Consider the following 21,538-nt stretch of genomic DNA (forward strand, 5'->3'; position numbering starts at 1 on the left):
GGGCAATCATAATTTGAGGACAAATCTTCTCTTGTAACAAATTTCGGAGGCATAGTTGAACTTGATGATTTCCCTTTTGAAGCAACTCTTTTAGCTCGTCCCTTTGTTGATGCCATCATTTTGGTTAATGATTTGATAAGATTATGATAGCAATTTGATGAATTTAGAGGCTAGGTTTCGGGTTGTGGAATGGGGAAGATTTAGAGAAATTTTTTTTTTCACTTGTTTTGATTCTAGGTTTCTAAAGAAAAGTGGGAGGTTTAATTTTCAATTGCAGTAATTTTCAAAATAAATCGAGGTGGGTCTAAATACTCGACGAAAACAAAGCCTGAAATCGAGTTTGGCATAACTGGACTAGCATAAACTCGATGTTAGGTTTAAACTCGTCGAATATTAACCCATCATTGAGTTTATGCAGCACTGAACAGAAACAAACTCGATGTTAGGCTTAAAACTCGTCGAGTATTTAGCCAGACATCGAGTATTTACTTGTCCAGTTCTTTATATGCACATACCCTAATTAAAATAATAATTTTAATCATTTAAATTATTAAAACTATAACAAATTAATTGAAATCTCAAAATTTTAAATTATTGATTTCATTTTTTTACCCTTGAAAAAATGCCTCTATTGAAAACATTAATTTATTTTCAACACCCTTTAAATTTTTTATTCCAATTTTATCCTCATCTAAGGTATATGTCTCTTTAGTGTGTGTCTAATGTATCATATAATTTACCTCTCCTTTTTTCATATAGCGGGAAATACCCATTTGATATTGCAAAATTTGATTTCATTCCTAAATAATCAAAACTCTTTTCTTCCTTCCTAATTTGCCTTAAGCATACTTAAACCTAAATCCATAGTGACTACACGGGCTGCCACTGAGAACGACGGTAATATCAGAATCGCTGATATGGGTAAGAAATCCGTTGCAAAAAAAGCTTCAAAAAACAAAAAGGTAGTGTCAACCGGAGAAGCTTCAGTTCCTCCATCTCCTGTGCAGTTGAGTAAGAAGAGACATGCAAATGATTCACCTCCGAAATCGAAGAAACACAAAGGCATTTCCAGAACTGAATCCAAGCAATCTCCTCCTAAGGTATGATTTCATTAGTTTATAAGTCAATTAAGAACCTACTGCATTAGAATTGTTTTATGTCTTAAAATAATAAATTGACTCTGTTTATATGATTGTTTGAAATTATGTTTAAGTATGCTTGTTTGGAATTATGTTTATATAAAATTGTGGTTAGGTTGGTTGGTAGATAGTTTTGAAGGTACAGTTATGAACTCTATTTTTTTAGGGTACTGAAATTTCAGTTTTTGAAGGTTAATTCCTCCATTCTACTGGGTTTGACAATGAAATTTCAGGTTTTGATTTGGTTATTTTTGGGCATTGTATTGAGAGGAATGTTAGAAATTATTATGAACTCTAAATTACCCTTACTAATTGGCAGCTAAGTAGGATGGACAATTTACTCAATCAACATTCATGTATTGGAAACTTGGCGTTTCAGACACAAAATTGCAATTTTTATTATGGAAAATCTTGAAATAACAATGACTTGACGTCTACGTGTCCATATCTAAGTGTCTTGTTTACAAGTTTCCGAGTCCGTGTTACATAGCTTGGCAGTTTTAGTGTACATTTATGTAGATACTGGGAGACTTTTATGTTGGAGCTCTAAAATTTGAAAGCTTGAAGTGAACCTGAGCCAGCTTAGTGTTGTTTTACTTGCCTTGGAGGTTTATTACCTTAACCTACAAAATGTTACTTTTTGCACTGCTGAATTGGACCAGCAGTTTTACTTTGACAAGCACTATAAATATCTGAAAAAGAGTGCTGTAAATCTGTGTGCATACTATGGGTTTAATTTCTGGCTTTTGTTATTTTCCGAATTCCTATTTTCGTCTGGCTCATGTCAACATGTTCTTTGTGAAATTTTTGATATCTAACTGTTTTCACTCTAATTTCCATACAGCTATGGCAGTTTAAAGTAAGCCGAGAAGATCGTGTTCACTCGAAGATTGATACGCGCATGTCATACGATGTCATTTCTGATATCAAATCGACTCTGACTCCAGGTGAATTGGAAAAGTTTAGACAATCTTGCTTTGGCTACTTTCTTGATATTCCCAAGATCAAAGTGCAAAATCAGATCATACATTGTTTATTGTTGAGGGAGGTGGAGCAGCTAAAGAAGTCTGAATTGTGGTTTGAGGTTGGCGGTCATAGGCTGAAATTCGGACAAAATATAGTTTGTCACATATTTTTTTGTCACAACTAACCTATTTATTATGACAAAATATAGTTTGTCACATATTTTTTTGTCACAAGAAGCCAAATTTTTTGTAGTGTCTCATTAAAATTTGGTTTATAGGCATTCATGTAGTTTAATTGTTGTTTTTAAATTTATGCTATTTTATGGATTCTCTTTTTTCTTTCTAGTAACCATGTGATCATTACTATAGCCTTTTCCTTTTGATAGAATAAGACTTTTTTACTTACCAAATTCATTTCATTTTATATTTTGATTATACAAATGTCAAGAAATCTGACATTTTAAGTATATCATAAATTTTATAATTAATATTCATTTAGAAATTACATGTGATTTCCTTTTTATTTATTTTATTTTAATATTATATTATAGCTATGATGATAAAAAAAGAATTTGCGTAATTCATTTTAGTTGCAAGAATTTTATAATTTTAAAATAATTTAGACTTTTTTTTGTAGACACTTGTTTTTATTTATAAACATTATTTTTCATTATTTTTTTTATAAGTATTAATTTTCATTATTTAAGCATAAGTTTTTATTTTTACACATTTATACGTGACTAGTTTTGCATACTTGCTACACACGTGGCTCGTAATGTGACTCGTCAATTTGTGTATTAATTTCATTGTAATTCTATCAATATATTTTATTTATAATCAGCATAAAATTATTTAAAATTAATATGTACAATATTTGCATTTATTACAGTTAAATTAATATGTACAAACAAACAGCCTCGGTCGTCTGTTGAGCAAAAACAAAACTATTATGAAATAATTCTTATGCTAGCTAATTAGATAATTTTTATTTGATAATATATAATGCTATTTACAATAACTAGTTTCGCATTACGTGCTATGCACGTGGCTCGTAACGTAACTCGTCAATGAACATATTAGTAAATGTATTATAATTATATCAATTTTTTATTTATAATTAATAATAAATTAGTTAAGAATTTTTATAAAAATAAATATAATATATTCGGTTATTAATTTTTTTTATATTGAATTTATTCTTATTTTGGTTGTATAATAATCATAATTAAATAATTAACTTAATTTTATTAATAATATTTTTAAAAATAATAAGATAGAAATTTAAATATAATATATTGACCAAATACAGTATTTTAATTTTGTAGTTCAATTAAACTAAAAGATATGTATTCCTACTAATTTGGAGACAATTTAGTTATTTTTTACATACTAAAAACTAAATTGGAGATAATTTAGCTACCTATTCTAATTAGGATTTTAATTACAATAGTGATTAATTAAATAAATAAATAGTTAATGACTATAATATCTTTATTTAGTAGTAAACTGGAAGGGATTATTTAGTAAATTTGCCTGTCCCCCCCCCCCCCCCCATCCGTGCTTTTATATATAATATAGATATATATATATATATATATATAGATTAGGATTCCAATATTCTATTTTTTAGTCGAATAATTTTATTATTGTAGTATCACTTTTTAAGGGTTTTTTTGACTCAAACTAATTTCACTATTTTTTTATTCAAAATCAAATTGCTTCTTTAAATTGGATATCAATTATATTCGTTATTCAAAATTAAATATCAATTTGTTTATTAAGAGAATATTACAACATGATAGGATATATTTTAAAAAATTAATTACTATTGAAATTAGAGTTATAATTGGATTAAAAATTATATATTGAACTGAATTAGGATAATTAATTAACATTTTATTATCATCAAAGATAGAGTTTTAATTGCATTAAATTAGATTATTTGTATTGTCAATTGATTATGTTATGTGAAAGTCAAAACCAAGTTAAGGGAATGGCAGTGCAGGGACGACAATGAAGTTCACAGTGGTATGGTCTCTACAATTCAGAACGAGATAAGTGAGTTGCTTCTTCGCGAGGAAATATTGTGAAAACAAAGGTCTCGAGCTGATTGGTTGCAAAGCGGTGACAGAAACACCAAATTCTTCCACCAAAAGGCTTCCAATAGGCGGAAAAATAATACGATGCTTCTTATTAGAGATGAGAAGGGTAACTGGCAATGTGGAGAGGTGGTGAAAAGGGTTGCAAGAGATTACTTCAATATGTTGTTTCGGACTTCAGCTCCATCTGAGCAGGAGGAGGTTTTCCGGTGTGTTAATTCAGTTCTTTCGGTGGAACAAGCAGGTTTATTAAATCAGTTGTTTCGTTAAAAGGAAATCACAAATGCCCTGAAGGAAATGGGGCCTTGGAAGGCGCCTAGACCGAATTGGATGTCGGCTACGTTCTATAGCACGTATTGGTAGGTTGTGGGCGCCGACGTGCTTAGTTGTGTGCACAAGTTCTTGAAGGATGGGGTGATGCCCAATGGTATGAATCACACAAACATAGTTCTTATCCCAAAAATTGCTAAACCTTCAACTATGAAAGACTTCCGCCCTATTTGTTTATGTAACGTTGTTTACAAACTTATATCAAAGACGTTTGCAAACAGGCTGAAGAGGATCCTTTCTTCGGTTATCGATGAGTCTCAGAGTGCGTTTATTCCGGGTCGTCTCATTACGGACAACGCGCTGGTAGCATTCGAAATGTTCCATTAAATGTCGAAAAAGAAATAGGCGGAAACGGGGATTGGTGGCGCTTAAAGTAGATATGAGCAAGGCGTATGATAGAGTTGAATGGTCTTTTCTAGAGGGAATGATGAGGAGAATGAAGTTTCCAGACCATTTTATTTATCTTATCATGTCGTATGTTTGATCAGTTTCCTTCTCAGTGATGATTAATGGTTACCCGTATGGTTACATCATTCCCCAACGCGGCTTAAGGCAAGGAGACCCTTTATCACCATATTTATTTCTGTTATGTATAGAAGGCTTTTCGGCCATGTTGAGGAAGGGTGAGGTGGATGGTAAATTGACTGGGGGTACGGTTTGTAGGGGGATCCCGACTATAAACCATCTTTTCTTTGCAGATGATAGCATCTTGTTTGCAAAAGCTGAGGTTCAAGAGTGTACGTACATTAAAAAGGTGATTAGTAGATATGAAAGGGGGCAGATGGTCAATTTGATAAGTCAGGGATGATGTTTAGTGCAGGTACTCAGCAACAGCTTCAGACTGGCATCGATAAGATTTTGGGGTTCAGAGAAGTGGAGAGCTTTCATAAGTATCTCGGAATGCCCACGTTAATTGGAAGATTGCGCAAACCAATTTTCTCGTTTTTGCGTGATATACTTCATAAATGGATAGCTGGGTGGAAGGAGAGGTTCTTATCTAAAGTCGGGCGTGAAGCGTTAATTAAATCGGTTGCCCAATCCATCTCGACATACATTATGAGTTGCTTTGCGTTACCCATCTCGTTTTGTAATGAGATGCAAAGCTCCACTGCCAGATTCTACTGGAGCGATGCGGAGGATAAAAATAAGATCTCGTGGATTAGTTGGGATACAATCAGTAAATCTAAGGAAAAGGGTGGCTTAGGTTTCAGAAATCTTTGTGCGTTTAATCTGGCTATGCTAGCTAAGCAGGTATGGAGGCTGTTTCAGTTCCCAGAATCGATTTGCAGCAAAGTTTTCCAGGCAAAGTACTATCCGGATGGAGATGTGTTAACTGCTACAGCGAAGCGCATGTCCAACTTTTTTTAGAAAAGCTTCTTAGAGGGAGGACGGGTTTTGATGAAGGGTTTGGCGTGGAGAGTGGGTAATGGGCAGTCGGTGTTTGCAAAGACCGATTGTTAGCGCAGGGTTTATGAAACATGTGGGTGCTATAAATCTTCAGGAGGAGTGCCATGTTAGTGAGTTTATTGATGAGGTTAATAAAAGGTGGGATGTGGGTAAAGTGAGACAGGTTTTTTCAAAGGTGGATGCTGCCAACATTCTCCAAATACCGATAAGTTATCGTTTGCCTCCGGATAAACTCTTCTGGCCTCATAATAAGTTGGGAGTGTTTACGGTTAAAACAGCTTATCACATTGCGGCAAACTTAGCAAGAATTGGAGAAGCAGGGTCGTCAACAGGGAATGGCAATAATGGAGTGTGGAGCAAAATATGGAGATTATCGATCCCGCCAAAGGTCAAACACTTCCTTTGGCGGATTGGTCTCAATACCCTTGCGTGTAATGTTAACCTCGCTAAGAGAAAGGTTCCAGTGTCAACCATTTGCCCGCAATGTCAATGTGGAGAGGAAACAGTCATCCAAAACATAAAAGAGTGTGAGGAAGTGAGGGGGATATGGTTGATGTCTCAGTTGAGCTTGAGAGTGGATATATATTTGCAGCAATGCTCAGGAATGGCTTGCCCTAATGCGTACTTCGTTGAAAAAAAGATGATGCTCAACTATTTGCTATGATTTTGCGGAAAATATGGAATGATCGCGATGCCAAAGTGTTTGAAAATCCTCGTTTGCCTCTGCCGTTGTTATTTAACTATATTCGGTCGATGTTACCCCAGGGTGTTAGTGTATCCCGTAATGGAACATATGGGGTAGAAAGAGCAAGGTGTGTGTGGAATCCGCCTCCCCCTAACTCCTTGAAAATTAATATTAATGCAGTCGTGTCGGTGGAAAAAGGGTTGTCTGTTCTTAGTGCATTGTGTAGATATTCTTTAGGGATGGTGATTAGAAGTGGTGTTTCGTATTTGCAGCGATGTACTGTAGCTGAGACTGCTGAAGTGAAGGCTGTGCTGTTCGGTCTCTACATTGCAAGGGACCTGAATTGTAACAATCTAATTTGTGAGACAGATGCAGAATACGTTGCTAACTAGCTAAACAATACGGGTGATTCTAAGGATTACATGCAGACTCTGGTTAACGACTGACATGCAGAGAGTTAAGTTCGTCCGGTGATTTTTGTTCATGCAAAGCGAGATTGTAACCGCGTCGCTCACGCTTTAGCCAAGTGGGGTATTTTCTTTGGTAGAGATTTCATTTTTGACGGAAGTGTTTCTTTTCCGGTCAATGAGCTTGTAACCGTTCAAGATCATTAATAAAATGCAACATTAATTCTCAAAAAAAAAAAACCAAATTCATGTTCATGTTTTACCATATAAAAACAATACCCGTTATTATTAAAAAAAATTACACTACTCGATGGTGTAATGACCAGCAACTGCAGCGTTCCTAGGATAAAACAGCCAAATTCTGTAATCACTGCATTATGACAGCAGCTCTAAAACACTATGTATTGCTCTTTCTCTCTTTGAAACTTTCTGTGTTTTTGTAGGTTGACAAATGGAAATGGAAGCTCAATCTATAGGGAAAATAAAAGAACTGTTATGCAACTTAAATACAAAAATGTAGTTGTTATGTAACTTAAATATAAAAACGTTTTGCATATTCATTATAGTCAAAAAACGTCCAGACAAGTGGAGGAGATCATGGGATGTGCTGTGATTCAAAAATAAAAATTGTTACACATTTAATAAATAGAACTATTATGGTAAGCAAAAAATAAAGTGTTTGAACCAAACTAGATCAGGCCGGACAGCCGACCGAACGGCGCACATAGTAAATTGGGAAGGATTTATCTCCCAATCCATTTATAAAATTGGATACCTCTTAAATCCTAAACTTATATGAGAAAGACTAAATTTATTAATTTAATAAATTGAATTCTCCTAAATAATATAGAAAAAACACAAAACTCTTTATATTCTCATTTCACACAAACATTTTCTTTTTTATTTTAAATTACACTTTCTTTTTTATTTTAAATTCAACGTTATCCTAGCATAAATCATATCTTACAAGTCATGTATAAAGTGGATGCACCAAAATAAAAATTTAGCCAAATTGCCTTTTCTCACTTCTCATAGGCTCGTGACTGAACATGCCCCACCTAATTCAAAATAATGTGGCAAATAATGGGGCAAAATCTTTATTGAATCTTTATTGTTTATGTACTGCCAAACCTATTGTTTATGCATTGCCTAACCTATTAAAAAAATATTTTTAAACTTCAACGAGATAACAGTACTGTTTAATTATCATAATTTATATATGATAGCCTGATAGGTATATTCTTGATGTGCCTCTTCAACGGTTGCATCTCAAAAACAGTTCAAAGAAATTTATTTATATATATATATATATATCACGTATTTGAGATGTCTTATAAATGTATTTATTAGATACGTCTTTAATATATAATTTATACATGATAGATGTCTTTAATACGTATCATTAATATATAATTTATATAATTTCTAAAACATATGACACATAATTTATTTTGATATATGGTATAAATACATTTCAACTACCCATAAATTGTACATATAGCATTTAGTGTTTTAAATGTATAGTTCATATACATATACAATATATCTTTTATACATATCAGAAATAGCTCAGTCACATTCTCGTTCAAATATAATTTAATTTTATGAGATGTGTGTTAGATCTGATCAAGATGTATTTGACAGTTACATCATTGATACATAATGTTTACAATTTTTGATATATACTTTTTTAATACATAATTTATATATTTTTACCACATTTAACACATATCTTTTTGAGATGATATATGCTATAAATACATTTAAAATACACATCATATATTTTGATAGACACATGGAAAAAATAATGCTTAAAATATATTAAAAATACCTTCCACATATATAAAAGATATACATAATTTTATTTAATGCTTCTGATAGATATGTTAAAATGTCCTAAATGTATCAATATGTGTGAGATGTGTTCAAGATGTATTTGACAGATACATCATTGGAACACAATATATACAATATTTGATATATAATACATGGTATATAGTTCCTTAATACATAATTTTTTTCATTGTTAGAACATTTACTATATACCTTTTGATATGATATATGGTATAAATATATTTCAAATACATGTTATATATTTTGATAGATATATGGAGAAAATAATATTTAAAATATGTTAGAAATACCTTTCGCATACATAAAAGATACACATAATTTTTATTTAATGCTTCTGATACGTATGCTTAAGATGTATTAGAGATGTATTGGAGATGTATCTGTAATTCATCTGAGACATTAATACTGATCCATTATCGTGCTGACACGTCTGCACATTGACTGCTGCGTCTACGCGCATTGACTGACGCGTCTGACGCGTTGACCGACACGTGCTGATGTGTCGCGCTCTTAATAAAAAGGTACAAAATGTAAACTTTTTAAAATTTTAGGTGCTAGTTTAATAAATGACTCTAGTTGGTATTTTTGTAGCTTCATTAATATTTTAGATAGTTTTGTAGATTTCCCCAAAGTTTTTAGAATTCAGCTATTAAGTTAAGATGCATATATATGGAAGTATTTAAAAATAAATATATTGTAAATTCCATTTGAACTACATTGTTGAAACTTGAAAGAAAGAACCGTCCTAAAGAATAAGGTACTCAGAACTGAAATTGTGTGAGAGGTGAGAATATTGCATCTAGAATGTAAAATGTAAGTTAAAATAGCATTTCAAATTGAATATCTATAGCACCAATACAGTCAACAAAAGATTTTGAGCATTTAAAATTAATAGGCCAAACCCATCTTTTGGCAATGGAATATATTCATAGTCATTAGCACACATGGAGCTAGACTGTTGAGATTTCAATATATATTTTCTTATGAAGTCTAGATTTCAATATATATATATAGAAGATGCAGTTAATGAGAGTATCTAAATCCAAACTAATTTTCAGTATATCTAACTATAAATTATAAACGGCTGTATATATATATACGATTTGAATTGTGATCTCACTTAAGTCAGAACAATGGTTTACCAATTCACAATTCATTTGTGTCTTGAAAATTGGTTATGAAAATATTAGTGTATCAATTAACCAGTCGCAAAATTATTTTAAACAGGCGTATAAGTAACCAGTCGCAAAATAAACAGTCCAAACTATTGGTATCGTGCATCAAATATGATAAATCATGAATAATAGCGGCACCAAAATAGAGATTTAGCCATATTGTTTTTTTCTTCTTCTCATAGACTGATCATGCCCCCCCCCCCCCCCCCCCCCCCCCCCCTCCCTTTCTTTCAAAATAATGTGTCACATATAGAGATGAAATGTTCCCTAGGGGTGTACATGGTTTGGTTTGACTGGTTTATTATTGATATTTTACTTCAAACCAATTATATAGGTTTGGCAAATTTTCAAATCAAAATTAAACCACACACATTATAAACCAGCAAAATTGGTTTGGTTTGATTTGATAATTTTTTTCTTTAAAACCAGTTTAAACCATCATCAAAAAATTATTTATTTATCATCTAAGATAAAAAAATCTAAAAATTTAAAAATACTCATTCATTATAAAAATAAATGTTATATTTATGTAACAAATTATAATAATAACTAATAAATGAAAAAAAATATTGTATAAATTTTTACATTTTATTAATATAATATTTTAATAATATAGAAATATAACATTTATTGAACGATAATAAATATACAAATAGTTGTTTCATTAGTTGATATTTAAATATATTATTTTGTCAAGTATAATTTTAAAAAATAATGATAGAAAACCTATTTTTAAGTTATAGTATTTATAATTTTAATAAAAATATGTATATATGTATATGTATTGATTTGGTTTGGTTTATGTTGGTTATAATTTTTAAAACCGCAAATCAGACCAATAATTATTTTCTTTCTATTTTTCAAACTAAAATCAAACCAACAATCTTCTAAACCGTAATATTTAGTTTGGTTTGATTGAGTAGATTTGACTTGGTTGGTTTGAATTTTTTATGTAGAGCCCTAGTTATCCCCAAGAGCCGCAAAAATCTTTATTGAATCTGTATTGTGTACGAATTGCCTAACCTATTAAATCATGAAGAATTTTTTTTTTCTTAAACAAGATAACAATACATCTTATCATAGTTGAGCCACTATAAATAGAGGAAAGGCTGATGAACAAAAAGCAGTTCAAACAAACTTAAAAAAAGAAAAAAATCTGAAAGCAATTATATAGAGAGAGATGGAAGTAGTGCAAGTGCTTCACATGAATGGTGGAAATGGAAAAACTAGTTATGCTCAAAACTCATTGCTTCAGGTAATCTTCATTTTTTTTTCCAATAATTGTTATATAATAGTAGTTGTTGTAATTTTGTCTTATTTATTTGATTATTATTAATATTACTATTCATAATATGAACTGAAATTTAATTTATAATTATATAAATTTTTGATAGAGAGTATTGTTGTAAATTTAACTGTTATTTTTGCTGATATTATTCATTTACTTTTTACAAATCCGAAAATGAGCTATAACACAAATGGTATAAGCGCTCGACAACAAATTATTAGATCGCGGGTTCAATTTTCCCACAAGCGTTCCCCTCTCCAGTTATAAAAAAAATGAAAACATTACATATGAAAAATAACATTTAATGAAATTTTGCAGCAAAAGGTGATATCAAAATCAAAGAGAGTAATAAAGGAAGCCGTGGCCAATCTGTATAACAACAACTCACCAAAAACTGTAGCTATTGTAGATTTCGGGTGCTCTTCAGGGCCGAACACTCTATTTGCTGTATCTGAAATAATCGAAGCAATAGAGAAGATTTGTGGAGAATCTCCAGAATATAATGTGTTTTTAGTTGATCTGCCAAGCAATGACTTTAATAGTGTTTTTAAGTCGTTGTTGCCAGATTTCCAAAGAAAAATGAAAGAATATACTAAAGGGCAATGTTTCGTTTCTGGAACCCCTGGTTCTTTCCATGGTAGGCTTTTTCCTACCAACACTCTTCACTTTGCTTATTCATCTAGTAGCCTCCACTGGTTATCGCAGGTAAAATTACGTAAACTCGAAATCCTAATGAATTCTTATATACTCAGAATATCAACCAGACCACTTTTCTTATCTATTACTACGTACTGAACTTTCAAATTATTTTAAGAAGAATACTAAGCATTACTTGATTTTTTAAGGTCATTAAATTTTTCATATTATTTCAGTAAGGTTTTCGATCTAATTTTACTGATGTGGCTCCTTAATATTTATCACATAATTAACTCAGTCATACATTATGTAAGTTAGCATTCATTTATATATAATTCGATAAGCTATCAAAAGTTATATTTGAAATTGAAATTATTGTTTTGTTTATGAATTGAAGATATATTAAAAGTTACGAGAAATGACGAAACAACACAGTTCAAAATTTACAAAAAAAATAGCACACACAAAATTGTACTGTTTTTTCAGATAAATATATCAAATGAAATGTATGTCACATGAAATATGATTTGCTTGTTGAGGTGGTGAATGTTCCTAATTAACTTAGATGCTCATATTGGAAAAATTAATTCGGAAAAATATTTTTTAAATGAAAACTAAAATTTGGTGACCTTAAGAAAATTAATAGATGTTTATTATTCATTTAAAATTATTTCAAAGTTAAGTAATTTACATAATATTTTTGACACATAATTTAATATGTCAATTGATTTATTTTATGAGTATTTTTTTACTGATTTATTTTATGAATATTCTTTTACTGATTTATAAATTAGGTTCCAAGAGGACTGGAGAGTAATAAAGGAAACATATACATTAATAGCACAAGTCCTTCAAACATTGTGAAGGAATATTGCTCCCAATTTCAAAAGGATTTCTTAATGTTTTTGGAGTGTCGCTCTAAAGAAATGAGGATAGGAGGGTACATGGTATTAACTTTCCTTGGAAGGAGAAATAATGATCCTTCTGCAAAGGAGTGTTGTTATCTTTGGGAGCTTTTGGCCATGGCTCTCAATCAATTAGTCCTTGAGGTACAAATATTACTAACTCCTTGGTTGTTATAATTGAAGTTTTTTTTTTTAATAAGATTTACTATTTTCAATCATTTGATTATTTAATCTCTATGTTGAGTGATACTATTAATATCAAAATAATTAATTAATTATTGTCAAATGTCAAAAATAAGTGGACAATCATATTTTGTGAACTGAGTTCATGTAAGAATTTCACGATTTTTCTGTTTTTACTTTTTTGTCTATCATGTGTTTTTCAGTATAACATAATATATTTCTTTATTTATTCAAATTTTTTGTTTTGATACTTTTTTTTTAAAATTACATTCTACATGTAATAAGTAATTATTCTTATTTTGAAATAATAAATTATAAAAAATAACTTGAGGTAAGAATTTACACTTACGCATTATGTTAATGATGTAGGGAATGATAGACGAAGAAAAATTCAATTCGTTCAACATTCCTTTCTACGCACCATCTCCGCTTGAAGTGAAATGTCAAGTTGATAAGCAAGGATCTTTTTGCACTGATAAATTGGAGATTTATGAACATGATTGGAATGAATGTCGCAATGAATTTGATCCCTCGGAAGCTACCAAGGATGTGGGAATTATTTTTGCAAACTTCATAAAATCTGGAATGGAGCCTCTTATTATCAACCACTTCGGTTTCCAGGAAGCCGTCATAGATGAGGTTTTTAATCGATACTCATCGATCGTCAATGATTGCATGGCAAAGGAGAAGAATGAGTTTGTCTATTTTATATTGTCCATCACTAAGAAAGATGACTAAGTCCAATTCTATTTCTGTCTAATAATAAGACAAATAATATGAAATATATGTGCTTTTTATGAATAAATAAGAATTTGTGTGTAATTGGTAAAAAAACATTTGCAGAGCTTTAATTATATAAATTATTATTTTTCTTATAAATAATAATATATTAAAACACCATAAAAAATTACAGCGAAAAATTCTTGATCTCATAATGGTTTGCTTGCACAGGATGTGCAAAGTAGCTATGAGTAGTATTTCTACATTTAGCTGAAAGAATTCCATCAATGTCGGCTGCCTCTGCCTGTTATTCTCCTGCTGATTCTTCTCTTTGGTAATCACAATGTTATCCCCCACATTATTGAAAGCAGGTGGAACACCATCTTCTATGCCATATTAAGATTGTAGGATCCGGTTGAAAAAGTTGTAGAGGTAGTTCTTAGCGTCGTGTATTATGCATACACTATTAAAAGAGTGCCTGAAACAACAAAAACAACAAAATCTCCACGCGTAAAACAAAAAAATAAACATGAAATAGAGCCAAACTATCCTAACTTAGATGTTAAATATATACTTTCCCCAGCAACGGTGTCAAAAATCTGTTGGTAAAAATACGCGAGCGTACGTATGTCAACTTGTAATATAGACTGTGAAGTCCACATCATACCCAAAGAGAAAGCTACTGAATACACCCAGATACAATGCTAAAAAGATAATTTGAGTGAAGCAATTAAATTAAAGAACAAAACTAAACAATTAATGATTAAAGTAAACTAAGGCTGCACTTAAAATAAGGTTTAAACAATAATGAGGAAGATTAGTGATTATATATCTTCATCATGCCATTAATTTCATGGTTTATGCAATTCGTTGTCAAATTGCGGTTTAGGCTGATCTAAGCACCTATAGCTCTCTTTCGAGCCGCTACAGGTAAAGACAGACAATTAATCAATTAAAAGGTAAACTACTCACTCTCGTGTTACACTTGACCTAATTAACTACTTTATTGATGTTTGTTAAGCGACCCTTAAGAACACGCACTCGTTAATTCAATCTCGTGTTGTCAACTCTTGCGTTGTCGATTATACGGTCTATTTCAATTCAATTCTCTCAAGTTACAATTAAAACACAAGGCAATAGTTAGGTGATCAGATTAAACTAAGTGTTCACAATAGTAATCAATGTGTAATTATAACAAGAAATTATTAAACCAATTAATTAACGAGGCATAAAGTCAATAAACAATCCCTAACGATGTATTTAGCTACTCATGATCAAAGATAAACCAACAATATAATAAATGAAATTCATAATTGATAAGGTAAACAATGATAAGAATCTCTCTTAATTATCGTACCTTAATTGAATAAAAATCCAAATACAAAAATCGAAGATAAATATCCAAACTGAAGAGTAATCAAATCGAAAGAACAATAAACTAAAGCTAAAATTAGGGTTTATGACTAATATAAATTGTGCAAACCCTTTTACAAGATGATAATTAAGCTTATTTAAACCCTTAAGGCAAAAGGGTCAACACTAATTTTGAGCTCTATGTAATGCCTGAAATGCCATGGGACTTCGGTCTTCTAATCGCGAACTCGTAAGGCCAAAACTGTCTTTTCATTTAAAAAAATTACTTTCCTGACGACGTGAGAATGATATCTCACGATGTCAGACTTTTTTTATCATGATGCGAGGTTCATCGTGCGCCATCATGCGTTTCTTCTGCCAAATCTCAAATCTGTGTTTCCTTCCTTGACGTTGTGAGATTTGATTCTCACGTTGTGAAGATGGCCTTTCATGTTGTGATACTTGTCTTGAATCCAACGTGCGCTTTCTTCTGTTTGTGTCCTTTACATCCCATCATTTGTCACGTCGTGAGTGTGCCCTTTCACGACTTGAGACTTGTTTACGAAACTGCTTTGATACTTCGCAATTCTTCACATGGGTCTAATATATCTCAATTAAGCTTAGAATCCCTACATTTCCATGTATAAACCTGTAATACTCAGACAAAACAAATAATGGCATGCAACAAATATGCCAGGCTATATATCTTCCTCTGGCAATCACAAACGGTAATAACGCAACAAGCATCATATACACATAAGTTTAAAAAGTCGGAATGATATTTACAAAAAAAAAAACAGTTTCATACAACTCAAAACACAAACATCTATCTACTGCAGCTCTAGAAGTAAAGTACTGTTTCTTTACATACTTTCAAAAATATCAGACTTATGGAACAAGGATAGAAATCTGTTGCTTCAAAGTTCTTTTTCACTTGAGAGGGAAAACTGTGAGGGGTCAGTATACGGGAATATGCTGAGTGAGTTCATATTTACTAATAAGTATTCATATAAAATATAAAACAATGCAATAAACACTTGAATCACGTGCAGCCAAGTAAAAGATCTTATTGAAACCCTAATCCTCGAACATGTCAAACGTATATAATCAAATCAAATTGATCCAAGTGGTCCGGCCCCGGGATAACTCAACCACGTCAGCCCCGACCAACCTCTTAATCCCAAGTTGTGGCTCCCGGGATAGCTCAACCCACTAGATACGGGTCTCGGGATAACTCAACTGAGTTCAACCTCGTATCTACATTTTATATATCTAACTTTCATATTCGTATTCATAAACATATTCACAGTTGTGATAAATTGAAATTGGTGATCACGCGGTCCTATTACCGCCGAATAGGAAGGCACATTCCATCGGATCGATACTGGTTTTAAACCAACGTATATGCGTTTCATGTAAAACATTGCATTTGAAAACATTCGATTCTAACATAATGCAATATAAAACATTTGCTTGTGTAAATACTTTAAAAGTAAATTTATACAAACTCATAGAAAACGCTATCCAAAAAATATTTCGGTGTTCAGAAATGTCAAGTTTCTTGAGCTCCTTGTCCAGCTGCTTCTTGCCTCGCCGGATCTAAAACGATTTCAAAATAATTGACTCACATCAGAATCCTATTCTAGGATTGATTCTAGACTCAAGACACGATACGCTAAACTCTTAAACTATCGTGCTTTTCATGTGTTCAATCCTGATAAACGACTTGTAACTCATATCGATTTCTATCGCTTTATTGAATCGATTCTCGATTAACCTCTTTAGGTCAACAATTCAAATCAATCGATAAATTATCGATTTCGATCACGATACGCGTGTACGACAAATTTTTCAAAACAAAACGACGATTTGATTCATTGTGTGCGCGCGCTTCTGCCTATGCGGTTGCATTGGGGACTGTGCGCCCGCATAGTCTCAATATTGTGTGCTCGCACAGTCCGTCGACTGTGCGCTCGCACAGTCTGGCTGTGCGCGCACACATCTCGGTTGAGCGACGCACAGCCACGGGATTTCATCCCGGGCTTGATTCCGACGTGCTTCCAACTTATCAAGCGCTCTAATTCAATCCCCCAACTCTCAAAAACATCAAAATCACAAAATCTAAACTCAAAACGCCAAAATCGATCCTAAAATTGTTAACACGATAAAACCGTTCCGTAGTCTAAAACTTTAACTTGATATATAATCACATTTATTCATTAAAAAGGCGAAACGTCAAGCTTACCTTGATTCCCCGTTGAAATACAATCGATTCGAGCTATAGAACGTCGGAAACGGAGGAGAAACGGAGATCGAGCGACGAAACGATAAATTTGACGATGAAAATGAATGAACCGAGGATGAAGGCTTCTAGATCCTTCATTCAATATCCATTTCTTATATATATTAGGCTAAATTGCACTTTGGTCCTTGAAACTTTTAAAAGTTACAATTTAGCCAAAACTTATCCTCGTCCAAATTTTAAACGGTCTTCGATTGACTCGAAACTTTTACCATAAATATATAAAATATTTCGCAGACTTTGGCGAAATAATTTCCATCACAGGAATTATATTTTATTTTATGTTAATTTTCTAAACTTTTCTCTCAAATCCCCCTAATACGCTTAGTAAAAATTATTCTAAATTCCCGATATTATTAAATTAAATTCTTCTTAATTTCAATTTATCGGAATTCACGAAACGTGTCACGACTTAATTATTTTAAAATATTTGGGGTATTACAGAAAAGCCCTCAGAAATAGGAGCTTTTCTACTCCTATCATCTGCTTGTGACCCAGCATTCTTTCCTAGGAATTTTCGTTTTAAACGGGTGGGCTAGCTCACACAAGGAGTTTACTGAGTGGAGCCGCATGTCGTTGAGTACCAAGGTGGAAAAATGAAAGTTAAGGTTAGTTAATCATTATAATACAATTATACATCTATTTGTTTTGATTGATCCTATTCCCAGTATTAAACATTTCTGTAATTCCTTTCTTTGTTCGTTTTGTTTTGTTTTTCTCCTAAATAGACTTAGTATAATGGGAAATATGCTATTTGAGATGTTACTAAGTTATCAGAGGAGCTCTGGAAAACCACCGGAAAAGATTGATCATTTTCTCATAATAATTTGAGAAAAGAAGGTTGTTTTGTATCATTTATAACATTAAATATCTACTTAGCATATATGTCAAATAATAAGAATTTATTTGAACTTTTTTCGAGTGGGGAGAGTCTGATTTACAATTGAAACTGAAAGTGATAATTTAGAAAAATTTACAATTTTACAAAAAAATAATATAATTGAAAAACTTCATAAATGTGAGTGTTTTTAAGATATTTTGCCTTTAATATATTACTTCAATTTAAAGAACAGTGTTAAATAATTGAGTTAATTACATATAAAATCATGACCTTTACCGTTAAAACGTGCCAGTCACAGACACCGCCTTTTTAAAAAAAAAATAACATTGACAATTTTTAGTGGCATTTTTGCTACCGTGGCAGACCCATTTGGTGTTCAAGTCAGCGAAATTTACCGAAAAATGTGCCTATGATGGAATTCAAAAATAAATAATTTTATAAATATCATGTTATTTTTAAAATTTGGTGTAAAGATTATAATTTTATAAGTAATTAACTCTAAATAATTTAAGAGTAAACTATAGTAAAACTAGAAAGCGCAATATAGAGACTTAGCCAAACTTATTTTGTTTTTATCCATCTCATAGGCATGATTGAACATGCACCCAGTCCCACCCATTTAATAATGAGTGTGGATCAATGAAATGATATCCCGTGGCCGCGGAAATCTATATTGAATCTTTATCATTTATGGATTAAGTAACCTATTAAATCATCATTTATATATATATATATATATATATATATATATATATATATATATATATATATTACGAATATTATTATTTAAAATTATAATTTCTTTTTTTAGAATTGTGAATATTATTATTTAAAATTATATTATATTAATTTTTGATAGAAAGTATTATTGTAAATCTAACTGTTATTTTTTTGCTCATGTTATTCAAAACCTAATATTCCAAATAAACTCGATCTTTTAATCTTTTTTTAATTTCAGCCCGACTTCGTAAAATTATCTATTGTACCTAAATTCACACATTTCACTTTCAATTGGACCTAAATTATTTATTTTTCATTGAAAAAAATTTCAAATAAATCATTCATTCTGAATTTTTTAAATGGAAAACAGATCAAATAAATTATTTATAAGGGTTTTTTTGAATTTTTTTCGAATAAACCAATTTACAAAATTTGCTACAATTGAAACTCAAAGAATGAATGGGTACAATTGGCTATTTTCAACGTCGGAGTGAAATTCAATAGGGGCTAAAAGGTCAAGCCTATTATTATTCAATTACTTTTGCAAATCCGAATTTTTTTTTGAGAGGAATTTTGGTAGATTTTATATTAAGAAACAATTTTTCGTTGCTTAATTTACAATTCTATTCTAACTCAAATATTTAAATAGATATCTTAATTTTTTAATTAATAAAATAATTATCATAAAACCTTTAATTAACTAATCAATTAGTAAGGATTATTTTGTAAATGGGCATGTCCTCTCTACCATCCGTGTTTTTATATATAGTATAGATATAGATTATGGATTAAAATAATTAAATTTTCAATAGTTATATTTACATTTTTACTAGGTCTAATCACTCAAAAACCCCTCACCTTTACACTTTTTTTCAATTCTACCCCGACGTTGAAAATTTGTCAATTTTACCCACTTTTGAATTTTCCGTTTTCAATTGTACCCCAATATTTTAATTTTTGTTAATTTTTTTACTTAAATGATGAAATCATTCAATTAATTAAGTCTAAACATGAAATTCAATTCTTTTTTATTCAAAAAAGTACAAATAAGTCCTTTATTTTTAAAAACTAACTAAAAATCATAATCAAATTAACACTAATTTAAATTCTTAATTAATTTAACTAAATTTAAATAAATTTTAAAAATATACAATCAATATATGCGAGATATGGAGAATGTTTTAAACAAATTTCCAAACGCAAAAGACGTTAATTTAATTTTTCAGGGTACAATTGAAACACAAAAATGCAAAATAGGGTAAAATTGACAAATTTTCAACGTCAGGATATGATTGAAAAGGGGCTAAAAGGTCGGGGTATTTTTAAGACATTAGGCCTTTTTACTATAATTAGCTTAAATGTATTTTGTTTATTTTATTTTAGTTCAAAACAAATTTGTCCATTCTAAAACTTTAAAAAAATCTACATTTCAAAATTTATGCTCCAATATAAATATTTCGGTTAAATTTTGCAGTAAAAGGTGATATCAAAATCAAAGGCAGTAATGAAGGAAGCTATGACCGATCTCTATAAGAACAATTTTCCAAAAAGTTTAACCATTGCCGATTTCGGTTGCTCTTCAGGGCCAAACACTCTATTTGCTGTATCTGAAATCATCGAAGCAGTAGAAAAGACTTGTAGAGATCTGGACCGTCAATCACCAGAATATCATGTCTTCTTGAATGATTTAGCGAACAATGACTTCAAAAATAAAAACTGTTACACATTTAATAAATAATATTATTATGGTAAGCAAAAAAGTAAATGTTTGAACCAAACCAGACCAGGCCGGGCACGCACATGGTAAATTGGGAATGATTCATCGTCAAACCCGTTCACAAAATTGGGTATCTTTTAGATGAAAAAAGACCAAATCTATAAATTCAATAAATTGAATTCTCCTAAACAATGTGGAAAAACTACAAAAAAATTTATATTTTCATTCCACATAAACACTTTCCTTTTTATTTTAAATTCAAGATTATCCTAACATGCATCATATCATACAAGTCATGTATAAAGTGGATGCACCAAAATAAAGATTTAGCCAAATTGCCTTTGCTCACTTCTCATAGGCTCATGACTGAACATGCCCCACCCAATTCAAAATAATGTGGCAAATAATGGGACAGAATCTTTATTGAATCTTTATTGTTTATGTACTGCCAAACCTAATGTTCATGCATTGCCTAACCTTTAAAAAATATATTACCTCCGTTCTTTTTTATTTGTCCATTTAGCGAATATTGCACATACCAAGATACTACTCCTTTTGTCTTAATTTTTAAAGAGAAATACTAATTAATGTAACCCTATTAGTTAATAAGTGCCTTTTAAGTTAAAACATAATCATTTATTATGAATGGGTAAATTTGGAAGATAATAGCTAAAATCACATTGAAATTCTAAATAGACAACTAATTAGAAACAAATATATTTTACTAAATGGACAACTAAAAAAGAACGGAAGAAGTATTTTTTAAACTTCAACGAGATAGCAGTACTGCTTATCATAGTTTAGCCACTATA

The 21,538-nt window shown here is 31.1% G+C and overlaps 2 protein-coding genes across 3 annotated transcripts; both read left to right on the forward strand.

The window, feature by feature from the left end:
• Nucleotides 1-4,287: 4,287 nt before the first annotated feature.
• LOC126656793 (uncharacterized) lies at nucleotides 4,288-5,901 on the forward strand. The gene is made up of 3 exons (XM_050351410.1): nucleotides 4,288-4,447; nucleotides 5,022-5,270; nucleotides 5,354-5,901. The coding sequence occupies exons 1-3, from the start codon at nucleotides 4,288-4,290 to the stop codon at nucleotides 5,899-5,901; spliced, it is 957 nt and encodes a 318-aa protein (XP_050207367.1).
• A 5,232-nt stretch (nucleotides 5,902-11,133) lies between these two features.
• LOC130014529 (salicylate carboxymethyltransferase-like) lies at nucleotides 11,134-13,907 on the forward strand. 2 transcript variants are annotated; one of them, XM_056103658.1, is made up of 4 exons: nucleotides 11,134-11,316; nucleotides 11,902-12,054; nucleotides 12,780-13,034; nucleotides 13,443-13,907. In XM_056103658.1, exons 1-4 carry the CDS (start codon nucleotides 11,242-11,244, stop codon nucleotides 13,809-13,811), a joined length of 852 nt encoding a protein of 283 aa, XP_055959633.1. In that variant the 5' UTR covers nucleotides 11,134-11,241; the 3' UTR covers nucleotides 13,812-13,907. The 2 variants fall into 2 exon arrangements, with proteins under 2 accessions (XP_055959633.1, XP_050206760.1); XM_050350803.2 differs by having other exon boundaries at nucleotides 11,137-11,316; nucleotides 11,668-12,054.
• Nucleotides 13,908-21,538: the final 7,631 nt, after the last annotated feature.

The sequence above is a fragment of the Mercurialis annua genome, linkage group LG7, assembly GCF_937616625.2.
Source record: "Mercurialis annua linkage group LG7, ddMerAnnu1.2, whole genome shotgun sequence".
NCBI lineage: Eukaryota > Viridiplantae > Streptophyta > Magnoliopsida > Malpighiales > Euphorbiaceae > Mercurialis > Mercurialis annua.